This window comes from Bos grunniens, chromosome 24 (genome assembly GCF_055505025.1).
Source record: "Bos grunniens cultivar Pamir isolate PY7600 chromosome 24, Bosgru_T2T1.0, whole genome shotgun sequence".
Taxonomy (NCBI): Eukaryota; Metazoa; Chordata; class Mammalia; order Artiodactyla; family Bovidae; genus Bos; species Bos grunniens.
Window position 1 is genome coordinate 35,770,015 of NC_141188.1, and position 12,817 is coordinate 35,782,831.

At 49.3% G+C, this 12,817-nt stretch overlaps 2 protein-coding genes across 12 annotated transcripts in view; one reads left to right on the plus strand and one right to left on the minus strand.

The window, feature by feature from the left end:
• GATA6 (GATA binding protein 6) overlaps positions 1–12,422 on the minus strand; it is a 32,178-nt gene extending 19,756 nt beyond the window's left edge. The window contains exons 1-6 of one of the 3 annotated variants that reach the window (XM_086372990.1): positions 12,311–12,422; positions 9,725–10,890; positions 5,355–5,521; positions 1,531–1,656; positions 380–467; positions 184–287 (exon numbers count right to left, since the gene is read on the minus strand). In XM_086372990.1, coding sequence (XP_086229116.1) covers positions 184–287; positions 380–467; positions 1,531–1,656; positions 5,355–5,521; positions 9,725–10,853 — 1,614 coding nt within the window. In that variant the 5' untranslated portion in view covers positions 10,854–10,890; positions 12,311–12,422. Of the gene's footprint in view, positions 1–183; positions 288–379; positions 468–1,530; positions 1,657–5,354; positions 5,522–9,724; positions 10,891–11,315; positions 11,449–11,618; positions 11,843–12,310 lie in introns of those variants that run through there. The other 2 variants (XM_086372991.1, XM_086372992.1) reach the window with 2 other exon arrangements.
• Positions 11,875–12,817, plus strand: part of LOC147346044 (uncharacterized) — a 34,089-nt gene continuing 33,146 nt past the window's right edge. For 4 of the 9 annotated variants that reach the window (XR_015153831.1, XR_015153832.1, XR_015153850.1 and 1 more), the window contains exon 1: positions 12,447–12,584. The gene's annotated coding sequence lies outside the window, so the exon portion shown is untranslated. Of the gene's footprint in view, positions 12,182–12,444; positions 12,585–12,817 lie in introns of those variants that run through there. The other 5 variants (XR_015153833.1, XR_015153837.1, XR_015153853.1 and 2 more) reach the window with 3 other exon arrangements.

The window sequence follows — 12,817 nt, forward strand, 5'->3', positions numbered from 1 at the left end:
TTAAGTTTGTCATTTTGTTGACATTTAAATGTAATTTCCTCTAAAAACTATTCTTAGGTATCAGCTAACTAAACTGAACTGTTGGTTTAGATTATTGTACTACCAGATAAGATAATATTGGAGATAATATACAGGAGAGCAACTCACTAGCTGAGAAAGAGTCTATGCTGTTTTAACACTTACCCCTGAGGCTGCCGGTTGTGTGGTGGGGGAAGTATTTTTGCTGCAGTCATCTGCGTTAGAAGAGGTGGAAGTTGGAGTCATGGGAACAGAATTATTGCTATTACCTGTAACGGTCAAAATTAACCTCATAAATATACATATACTCTACTAAGGCTGGCAAATATTTTACAGTCAAACAGCATTTTCTTATATTTACCAGAGCAAGCTTTTGACTTATTTATGTTCTTAGGTTTTCGTTTCCTGGTTTGAATTCCCTCTTTTTTCATAGCAAGCGGTCGAGGCACCTAAAAAATTTTTCACATAAGACATAAGTTTAATAAATATTATACTGCAGAAAAACCAAACTAACTAAAGACTGAATGTCAGTACTGAAAGCCCTCATTTAAAAGAACTTGGCATAAATTTCAATCCAATTTTTATACACACTTCATAGATTCCAGCTACACAAAGACTACACTTTCCCCATCAAATGCAAAGATTCCTCCAGAGGGGGGAAAAAATGGGGTAATTTGCCAGGTAGAATCTCTTCCCTCAACTTAATGTTTATTGTTTTAAACAACTTTTAATTACAGAGTGAAACCACCGAATTACATATTTTTATTTCAAAGAGATCGTGAATTCTTCTTTCTACATATACCAAGGTTATTTTTCTTTTTAAAGTTGGCATATTTTATAATATCTTGTGCTATGCTTAAAATGCAACATCTTTTTAACTAGAGCTATCCAATGTTATGACTCTTCTGTATAGATGTATTTGACTGCATTCACATTTTTAAGCTATAAACTAGTTAGTGTCCATTTCTAGTAGGTTCCATGCTTTCTTCTTTTTACGTGTACAGCTTTTTAAAATACACACACTACTATATACAAAATAGATAACAAAGAGATCTGCTGTATAGCACAGGGAACTATACTTAACATTCTTTAATAACTTAAGAGGGAAAAGAATCTGAAAAAGAATATACACACACATATGGATCACTGAATCACTTGCTGTACATCTGAAACAACATTATAAATCAACTAGACTTCAATTTTACAGTTTTTTTTTAAAAAGATTACTACCATCTTATCAGTTCTAAAATGCACATTTCCCACGTTTTTGTGTTTCTACAATCTGGATGTCTGGCTATGGATGTGTATAAGTTTAACTGGCATCATTTTTTGTTTCTTACCGGTATGATAATAGTTCTAGAATAATTAACAGACCCCTAGATTCACAAACGTGCGTATACAAAAATCAGATCCTTCACCTCCATGCCCTCTCCCCTGCTGAGTTTTTTAAGCTGAGACTGAGTACAAACGAGACACTGAAGGTGTATACACAGAGCAGAGTAGGTGGCGCACCCCATGGAGCTTCATGTAGAGTCCGCAGGCATTGCACACAGGCTCGCCCTCGGCGTTTCTGCGCCACAAAGTGGTGGTCGTGGTGTGACAGTTGGCGCAGGACAATCCAAGCCGCCGGGAGGAAGGCTAGAAAGCAGCACAAGAGAGTGGACAGACGTAAGTGCTTTTCACATATATGCTACACACGTCAACGTGTCGTGTCCCTGCCAGCAACAAGCATGTACCTGGTTATTATAAATAAGCAGTCCCCCTTGAGGGAAAAAAAAAACCCTTGAAGTGTAATTAGGTTGACCTTCCTGAACCAAAGTGTGCCCATCTAATACAGATCAATTGATCTGCCCCAGCTCATTAGCATAGATTAGAGCAGTCACAATACTGGCCAATGCCTGCGCTCACTGTTGTTGTCAGAGGTCTGAGTAAAGAAATGCAGTCATAAACTGCCTGCCAATGTGTTAAGTGGCTTTGGGGAGTCTCTGCCTCATCTGAAAACTCAGATAACCAGGTCTATTTCTCAGAATGTGCAGAGGAATAAACCAGAAACTGTAGAAAAGCCTATATATATTAATAGAAATGAATTTTGGAAGATGCACCAAAAAATTTTGTAAAGAAACATATTTTAATACATCTCATTAATTATCATCATGATCATCTATTGCCTGAATTTTCTGTATTATCCATTCTCCAAAGGACAAGCGAATTCTACAACACTGTGTTAGTGCCGGCCTTGTCTTGGCGGTGCTGCTATATTTGATTTACCCTGTCGGTATAGAACTTTTCCTCACGTGGTGGCGGTGCTTTAGTCAATAAAATCGTGTCAACCTCTTGCAACCCCATGGACCGTAGCCTGCCAGGCTCTTCTGTCCTTGGGATTCTCTAGGTAAGAATACTGGAGTGGGCTGCCTTTTCTTTCTCAGTACAAAGGGTTAAATTTGTCAGAAAAGGTCAACTGTCTGTCACTCTGATTTCTATGTTTCCTTTATACCCATAACATCCTTATGTGGAGTTTATCTCCTCTAAACTATTATGTGTGAATTATAAAGAGGGGCTTTTTAAGCTAGTCTAAGTTCTTACCTAGAATGACAAAAATCTAAGTTTGCTTTTCGATTACCTAGATAGGCAACTTAAAAAATGTGCTATGACTTCAGTTAAAAAAAAAAAAAAAACCTATGGGGAAAATCCAGGGACCAAAACAAGTTGAAAGATATAGAATTAGGGAAGTTGGCTGTGATGATTAATTTAAGAAAAGTTATAAAGAATAGACGACAAAAACACAGATTGAGCATGCACTGACTATTCAGATTAAAAGACAGAGATTTTCAAAATCTTTGTTGGCAAAGTCAAAAGCTAAAAATTGAATTTTGTTTTTACAACTCACGTCCTGTTGTTATTGCTACAGCATACTCTTTACAGACAAGTTGTAAAACCAAAGAGACACTGGGAAGCCTCTTAGCACTGCCACATTTTTAAGAAGTCGGTGCTAAGAAAGAATCACTTTGACTTTGGTGGAAACAAGTATGTTTGGCTGACAGAACTATTTGGGAACTTGCTTTGTTAAAATGATGAAAACATGAACTCTTACACCTCAGGGCTGCTGCTTCTTTTTTTTTTCTTTATCCATAAAAGAGAATAATTTCCCAGAAGAGCAATCCTTTCTCTCTTCATAAATATGAAATAAGTAAATTAGGGACAGGAAAGTTCATTTTATAAACAGGTCATTTATGATAGTTTGCAGTGGAATTTGGAGCCAATGTGAGGCAAACTTGTTATCAGAATTTGCCATTATAACAAAGAACTTTATGACTGTCAACTGCAGATCATAAGTGAAGCCAGTCCCCATGAACATGTGAAATAAAGGTGAGCAGGTTATAAAAGTTTCTTGTAACAAGCGATCTCAGTTATATTCATCACTAACAAGGAATTCAGGTTACACCATAAATCTTATTTTGCAATGTATTACAAGTTCAAATTCACTGTGATTGGTCCTGTACTGCTAGCTAAACAAACTTGGGTTCAACATTCTATGTCTGAGAACTAACTAGACCCAGCAAAACCATAAATAAGAAGCCCACAGGAGAACTAATTGATAGACACACCCTTCAATTGGTATCATTTATAACCCATTTACAAAGCACATTGTCGGACCTTGGTCACTGCCAAGACACCTGCCATACAGAAGGAAAACTAATAGATTCAGAGATGTTAAAAGTGGGTTTTGTGTTTCCTGTTAACAGTTATTTTTACTGGTAAGTGCACAAAACTAAGGCCACTCTCTAAATATGGATGTTAACAGATCAAATTTAAAATGCCACTAGAAACGAAATGGCTAGTATTCTGCCAGCGTTTTGCTAAATCTTGAGAAAATGTTGCCTTTCCGGGCTCAATCAGGACTCTGTTCAATGTGCCTTTCCAAAAAAATAATCATCTCTTTCATTGTGCATACATTGGCTAATGCATGAAGACAAGGAACTTCCTTGGAATATTTACCAGCAGTACTTTTAAAATACGATGCATGTAAGAAAAATGAAAAAACACAGGGAGTCAGGCACAGAAGTTAAGGATGCCCTTTGAAGCAAAGTCTAAGCTGCGGGTGACTAACAAGTTTAAGGCACATACACTCATTAAATTAACCTCGGCCACTTTATTTTAAATGCATTAAAAACAAAACAACCATAAAACTAATTGCTTCTCTTTAAGGTGGCAGACTCACATTGTGATGCAATTTCACTCTAATCTATTTAACACAAACAACATGTGTAGCATTTGTTCCTGCTAATTAGAGTATAACAATTAAATAAATTACTTGGATACTTAAGATGTCTGGCATCTAACTGTAAAATATTTTACTTTAAAAGGTATTAGAGTATGAGTACTTGGCTAAACAAATGTTAGCCTTACAGTGGGGCGTGTGAAAGCTTTCATTTATTTTCTCTAATCACAACAGCAGTAAATACCCTTTCCTTCTTAAAAACACAGGGGACAATAAGAGATTAATCCCTGAAGAAAATCAGAATTCCCACACTTTAAATCATAGTGAAATGTGTTGGGATGGTGAAAATCTTCTACTTGAGAAAAATGTGCAGACTGCATTTTTCCCCTCAAGTTCTATGAACAGTAGTTCTCTGAACAGCCAGATTTCAAAATAACAAAAGTTAGAGTAAATAAATTTTTCACTAGACTCAAGGACAATCCAAAGGACGGATGGAATTTGGAGCTAAAACTAATCTGAAGAGGTGGACGGGGCCCGGAGGTGGAAACGACAGAGTCAAAGGGATTCAAGTCGAGCCTTGGGGACAAGAGGGCGGTGGGTTCCATTTTAACATACATTTTACGGGATGTTACAGAGGAGCTAGATCTCCTCAAGAATCGACTCCAAACCAAAGAGTCCACAGTGAAAAGAAACCTTCACTTGATCTGGGGCTGTAAGTCTGTTTCTCTCCCTGGAGGTTACTAACATTACTCATTCCTTGGATCTCCTTCCAAAATTATTTCAGTGCATTTGCAAGTACATCTAGAGATGTGTAAAGATAGGGGGTTGGTACTTTTTAAAAAAAGACAGTAGCACACCACATCTTCCTTTTTTTTTTTTTCCTATTTAAGGATGTCACTCTGTGTGAATTTGAGCAGAGGGCTGCCTTCATTCCCCTTTGGCTAGTTTCGGGGACGATCTGCCCCAGTGGGCGCTAAAACTACCCGGGACCCCCATTTCGGGTCCGCTGTAGGCGCGCGGGCACAGGTGCGGGCCGGGTCGGGCGGGGACACCCGGGCCCCGCGGGCAGCGCGCGGCTCCGGGCCGGGCCGCGGGGGAAGGCGGCGCCCGCACTCACCACGCGCTTCTGCGGCTTGATGAGGGGCCGGCTGAGGCCGTTCATCTTGCTGTAGAGACCGCAGGCGTTGCAAAGGTAGTGGCCGGTGCCGTCGCGCCGCCAGAGCGGCGTCTGGATGGAGCCGCAGTTCACGCACTCGCGGCTCTCGGGCAGGTCCTCCAGCAGGTCTGCGGGACGAGAGGCCGGTGAGGTCCCACCGCGCGCGCGCTCGCCCGCCCGACCCCGCGAACCCTATAAACCCGCACCCAGAGTCCCCCGAGCCCGCTCCCGCGCCTTTCTGCTCGGCGGCCCGGCCGGGAGCCGGCTGTTGATGTCACCGCGACCGCTCTGTTGACCCATTATTTGTCCAATACTTCTGCACCCCTGGGCGCGCCCCGTGCAAAGCCCTGCAAAGTCCGGTGACAGAGCTAGAAACCCGGCCCGGATCATCCGCCTTCCGTCTCCCCAAGGACCTCGGAATTGAGATGAGCCTTGGGGTGGTCGGTGTGGGCCCCCTGACCTCTCCTTTCCCGCTGTTCCCAAGCTTTTCAAAACTGAAATCCATCATAATTACAATACACCACTTGCCAAAACCCGAGTAAGCTTTGCAGTATTAACAGTGATCGTTCACCCCAGGCCCCACCCGCAAATATCCCCGCAAATACCCCGGGACATAACAAGGCTGTCTTCTTTTATCTCAAGTAATTTTTTGAAAGTATTTGCTATGGCTACCACCACTCTTCCTTTTCCTCCATAAAGAATAGACAACTGAAATTAGAAATATTGTTCTTGAGCACTTTTACCAATTAATTAATAATGACTCCTGGGGGGAAAACGCAGTAAGAAATTAGTAAGAACAGAGATGAATGTTAGTTTAATTTTCATGTCACAAAAACCAAACACTAAAATATTATGATTTTAAAATGGGTCTAATTGCTACAATCTACAAAATTTCTACAAATGGTCGATACTGAATGGATTCAGAAAATTACCAGCACTATTCCAGTGCTAAATCAGTTTTTCCTACTTTCCTACACTAAAATTTCAACTTATGTCATCTATTTAAATTAGTATTTGTCATTTTACTGTTTGCTTAGTTTTCCAAAGTTCATAATTAACCTAAACCTGCTAACTTAAAAAAAAAAAAGCCTTTAGAGTAAATGATTTTAACATTTATTACTTTCCCTTAAATCAGCTAAATATGAACAATTAACTAAAGTGAGATGGGTACTTATCAAGTACTTTTGAAAATATTTCCTTTAAAGTAACTGTTTAGAGTTATTTATATTACACAAAATTTAAATGTTACAATTTGGCTTTCTTCAAGGGGCATTTTGAATCAAATTTTAAAGTAAATAAACATGACACTTTAGAATTTATTTGAAGACTGTGTTAGCAAAACTTTCTATTCTTTCTCTTTCTATTTGTCAGTGGTTGGTTTATAGCTTGTGTCTACCATCAGCTTTTGTAAAGATATTTCAGTCTGATTTGGATACACAAAAATCTTTAATTCAATTAATATTATTTTCCCTGCAAAACAAGTTTCCTTCCTCCTCAAGAAATAAATTTAAAAGAAACTAGCACCCCCATAACCCCAGTTCAAAGTTGTCATGGGGATACTGCAACTTAGAACACATCACAGAGATTTATTCTTCTCCGCCCTAAAAGCCACTATTGACTACGGTAATCAGTAAAATGCTCAGGACTTCAAGGACACTGAAGTTAAACAAGGTATTTGTCTTTGTTGTTGACTTTAAAATGTTACCTATCAGAGCCCCTCTCCATGGAGAAGTGGGGCATTCCCTGGAGAACCCAGCCCCATGCCTGGCCTCCTCGCAGGCTGGGAACAATAAAGAAACTCCCAATAGAAGACTGTGAGCGCCCCAGGTAAATCTCTTTGGTCGGCTGAAAACCTAGAGACAAAATGTAAAGCCCTGCTTGGATAAATAAAATTTAGGAAGTTTACCTATTTTTAAGTAAGTAAAATCTACAGCTCCCATTCCCTCCATACTTTTCCCGCTCCTTGTTGGGTAGCTTCGATTTTATAAGCAAAATGCGACTTTTTATAAAGCACAAAATCCAACTGTGCTGGAAGCTCTCTCACCAATAGGCCCCCAATAGGCCCCCTATTCATCCTAACTTGTCTGCTTTGGGTGCCCCGGGGAGTGACAGACTCTGAGGAGAAGGGTGAAGTCATCCCCAGACTGAGAATGGAACCCAATTCAGCAGCAGCTTGGAACAGCACTGGCCTCTGGGGACAGAGCTCACCCCCAGCCTCCCCACCACACACCCACCAGCACCAGGGAGAGGTGGACACACCAGGTTCCCAGAGCACCCAACCACACCCCTGCCTTCGCACTGAGCCCTGCCATCCACTCAAATCAGTTAAAAGAATGCCTCCATTTTTTTTTTTTTTTTTTTTAATCAGAGTGGAGAAGCAGAGAATAAGGAACCTGGGAGGAGAGGGGCTGGGGGTCAAGGTCTCTCTAGCAGGGGAATACCTGTGGGGACAAGCAAAATTAGGGTCATTCGTCTCCCCAGCTCCCAGACTGGCTTATTCTCAGCAGCTTCCTGCCTTCTTAAAATACTCTTTACACAAAAGTTAGGTGTTCCTAAGCCCCTCTCCTTTAAACACACACACACACACACTCTGAATCTATACAAGACTTTTCTAACTTTGCAGCATTTACCCAGAAAGCAAAAAAAAAACAGTGAAAGGATAAACTACGTTTAAAATGAAATAACTTATAACTTGTCTGTAACTGCACCCAACCCCTCTAAAAGGGTTTTCTTCACAGAACCAGTTTAAACATCCCAAGACTCCCATACTGCCTTCTGGACTGCTGCTCTTCCTCTGTCCCGTGAAATGCTGAAATGGGGCAAAGGGAAATGGAGGTCAGGTAAGGTGTGTCAGGCCGGCAGAACTGCCCCCAACCCAATTCACACAACCTTTCGGATTCCCTGCTGGATTCCTGACTTGACAAGCGCCTCACACCCCAACCACCACCTCCTCCCCATCCTTTGAAGATTCGTCTCCCAGTCTCTCTGCTCCCAGGAGCCAGACATGGGTCCCCATGCAGCAGCAAGGGTGACCTGGCTCTGTTCTCTGCGGTCTCCAAACCTGAACGGGGCCCCTCCCCACCCCCACTCTACTCCCAGACCCACAGACTTTAAGGATTTTCGGCCCAATGTTACTGAGAGAGGGAGATTCAAGTCAGATCCTTCACCTTCAGGCCACTGGCATTCCCAGATTGTCCCTGAGCACAAGACTGGCTGTGCCTCACTTGACCCTCACTAACTAGGACCCCTAAAAGTCCTAAATGAGGAGCCCAGCCCTGGGGAGTGCGAATCCCAGGTGGGATAACTTAGGCTGAAAGGCCTCCTTGTCTTTGCCACCTTCTGACACCCACAACACCCCTTTAAAGAAGCAATGGGCCAAAAGTTTTTTGTTTTGTTTTGTTTTGTTTTTGGTCTTAGGAAACTGTCAAGTTATATCAAACGCGTGAAATACAAAGACAGACCCCTGAAAGCACGAAGAAGGATCCAGAACCCTGCGGCTCAGGAAAGAAGCCAAAACCCCTCCGTCGGGCCAGACAACAGTTCACACCCTCCCAGCTTGAGCAGGACAAACGCTCTTCAAGAGCGCGCATTTGCAGGAATTTTGACAACTCTTCCCAGCTCACCCCAAACTGCCCCCAGACACTGGAATGGAAAGCATGAGTGGGATTGGAAACTGAAAAATTACTGGCGTGCACTCTGGCGGAGGAATAGGTGTGGGTGCTGGGGTACCCCTGGTCCAGCCTGGGGGTGGGGCGCAGACGGGAGCAGCAGCCGCAGACACCCCGCCTGCTGATGCCAAGCGAAAGGGCCCTTCCACCAGCTTTCCCTCGGGACAGTCACGAGGCTGACCTCTCTGCCTTCCCTCCCAACGAGTCGCAGGGAGATGCCAACGAGGTCCTTTTCCACCGTGGGGCTCTTTTAATAAAAACACTCTCCTTGAGAAAAACACACTCAACTCTCGATCTTTGGAGAGCTGAATTGCGTACGACTGTATCTGAGGAGAGGGTGATTGCCACGCTCAGCACTCGCCTAAAATCACCCTCCCAAATGGGAGTCCCACGCCTCCACCGGGAAAACTGAGGTCTGCGACCAGGCTCAGGCCCTGCCAGGTCCCTCCTGGGCTCACTTTCCCCAACGGCCCACTGCAGTCCCTGGACTGAGGCGTACCGGCGCATCTAGTCTCTCTCGTGCAAAGAAGCCCATCGCAACGCGGCCAGACTCCGGGCATCCACACCAGGAGAGCCCCGGAAACAGGGCCCAGTTCAAAACGCTGTTCCACACCCGCCTCGCGCCCTCCAACCCGCACGCCACGGCGCGACCCTGCCCCTTACCTGTGCCGGGGCCGCGCGGCACCGGGAGCGGGGCTCCGGCGCGGCTCTGCAGGCTGTGCAGCACCGGGGTCTCGAAGGGTCCGGCGGGCCAGGCGGGCGTCAGCGGGGCCCCCACGTAGGGCGAGTAGGCGCTCGGGTGGTGGTGGTGATGGTGGTGGTACGTCCCGTTCAGCGGCCGCGCGGCCGACAGCGAGCCATACTGGTGCTCGCGGCCGCCCATAGCCGCTAGGCCGCTGCCGCCCCCGCTCACGCCGCCCGCGGCCCCACCGCCGGCCGCCGCGTAGCCCCCGGGGTCCCGGGCCGCGCCGTTGGCCATGGGCGGACTGGGAGAGTAGGGGAAGCGCGCCGAGACGTGCGCCGCGGCCGAGCCGGCGCTGCCGGGCCCCGCCGCCCCTCCGGCCGCCGCGCCGCCTCCGCTGCCATACGGGGGACTATCGGCCGAGGCCTGGGGCCAGCCGGGGTGCGCGCCCGCGCCCCCCGCGTGATTGGCGGGCCCGCCGCCCGCGCCTTGTAGGTACGGCAGGCCGGGCAGCATGGAGCTCACGCGCGTGGTGGGGACGTAGACCGGGGAGCTCGCGGCGGCCGCGGCTGCAGCGGCTGCAGCCGCCGAGTGCACGAAGCCGCCGGGCGAGCCGTCGTAAGCTGCAGGCCCCTGGCTGGAGAGGGCGGCGAGGGTCTGGTACATCTCCTCCGGCTGCTCGGGCGCGAAAGGGCTCAGCTTGGCGCCGCGGCTGGACCACAGCAGCTTGCTGGCGGTCGCCGCTTGGTCGAGGTCAGCGAAGAGCAGTAGGTCCTCCCAGCTCGACAGGGCGCCCGCGGGGCCCGAGATCCCCGGCGCCGAAGGTCCGTGGGGAGCCCCGAAGGGATGCGAGGCGTAGGGACTGAGCAGCAGCGAGCGGGCCGTGGGTCCCGCCGCCGCCTCCGTGTCGAGCTGCGGCGTCCTGCAGTTGCTGGCGCCGCCGGGGCCGCGCTCCCCACCCCGAGAGCAGCAGGAGGAAGAAGAGGAGGAGATGGGGGAAGGCGGCGTGGAGGGCTCCCGCGCTGGAAAGGCTCCGGAGTCGCTGGCGTTCGCAGGGGGCGCGGCCCCAAGGCGCTTCGGCAGGCACCAGCCGCCGTCAGTCAAGGCCATCCACGGTCCGGCGCCGCTGCAAGCTGACTTTTAGCTCCTGAGACAAGATGGGGAGGGAGACAGGGTCGAGAAGAGAAAATTTTAAAAGGACTTATCAAAGCGCGGGCTGCACCGCGTCTCACCTCCACTCTTCTCTCCAGCTAATGAAATTCCTCAAAAATCCCGTTTTCAGCCCCGGGTTCCAGGGGTGGGGAAGGAGCATGGAGCCTGCGCAGCCGCCGCAGGGTCCTCCCAGGGCCAGGATACCCGCTCCTCCTCACGCGCAAGGCTTGGATCCCCTCTAGCTCCCTTCCCACCCCCGACGCAGCATCCTTCATCCTCGCGCGCCAGATTCCAGGGGTGACTGGGAGACTGGCCGAGGTTTTCCTTCCGCCCCAAAGTGGCTCCCTCCCGGCCAATGGCACACAAAGGAACTTTTTAAGGAGCCATGCGCGTCTGCGCTGCCTTATCCTGCCTCCGTACCGCGGTCGCTCGCCCGAAATGCCTCGGGGTGAGGGCTGCCCGCGTGAAAATCATTAGCGTAGGGAAGGCAACCTGTCCCCTGAAAACGAAACCGCCGCGTTCTCCTACTCGGGCTTTCCCAGAGCTTCCTGGACTGAGCTGACGAGACAGAACGCGAGCCCCGGAGTGAAATTCAACCCAGACTTGGGAAGGTGGGGCGCCAGGGCGGAGACCGGAGTCTCAGACCTTCGGGACACGCAGGCTGTGCGGGATGTCCGCAGGGCCGGAATCTCCTGCCCACCCCACGTCCCCGGCGCCACGCACCTTAGGTACCGCTCGCCTATGCAGCCGCCAGTGCGTGCGCTCACGCCGGCTGGCCCACGCCAGCCAGGCCACCCCGGCCCACCCCGCGGTCATCCCCAGCCACGGAAAGGCCAGACCGTTCCACAATCGGACGTCGCGGGGTGGAGCGGAGTGCAGAGAAAAGGAGGGGGAAATGCAAGGGGGTGGGGTGGGGTGGGGGGACGTGAGACCGCCCCGGAGCCGAGGCCACCCCAAACGGGAGAGCAGGAAGAATGACAGGGAGACTGGGAGGGGGTGGAGGAGGGAGGAGGTGAACGCAGCCGGACTGGCCTTCTCGGGGCCGCTTCCTCAAATCGCTTCGGCTCATCGGAGATAACCATACTAAAATTAATACCCACACACAGACCCGGGGTAGATAGCAAGAAAGAATTCTCTGCCTGCCTGACTGCCGGCTCCCGCCCCTTTGCGCCAAGATAACTCTGAGATAAGGCTGAGCGCAGATAAGCGCTTCGGGGAGAGGAAAAGACACCAGAAGTTGGTCCGCGGTGTCCCGGGAACCTGGGAGCCTGCCGGGAATGGAGAAGGTAGACACCCCCGGAGCCGACCGCGGCCCGCAGAGGGCCGGAGAGCCGAGGCCGAGGGGCCTGCGACTAGGGAGGGGAGGTGCAGAGGAGGAAAGAAGGGAGTTGGGGCAAGAGAAGAAGCAGCCGAACCTCGGGTGGGCGCTGCGCATGGAGAACAGCCGTGGCGGAGGGTGCTCCCGAGCGCGGAGAGAGGCCGAGGGCGCCGGCAGGAGAGCGCGAGTCCGGGGTCTGCGCGGTGCCGCTGGTGAATAAAAAGGAGAGAGGAGGCGCCTCTTACTGCTCTGCCGGAAAACTGCAGCCTGCGCTCCTGATTGGACTCACCGAGCCCTAAACAAACAGCGCTCGCCGAAGGGTGCCAGGCTGTGGGTCGGAACTGCGTTCTGCGAGCAGCTGGGCGCTGGAGGTGAAGAGGAGGAGGAGGGAGAGAGGGGAGGAGAGAAAAGAGGGTGGGGAGGGGACGCCGAGCGGCGGGGGGAGGGGATCGCGCCGCCCCGGCAGACAATGAGCCCCGCGCAGCCTGCGGGTGTGGGCTGAGCCGAGAGCGCCGTCCTGGGAGCAGGAGGCCAGTCCATCCAGGGGGCGCCGATCCCCGGGACGCCGGGGGAGGGGCGGAGGTGGCAGAACGCCTGATCTGGC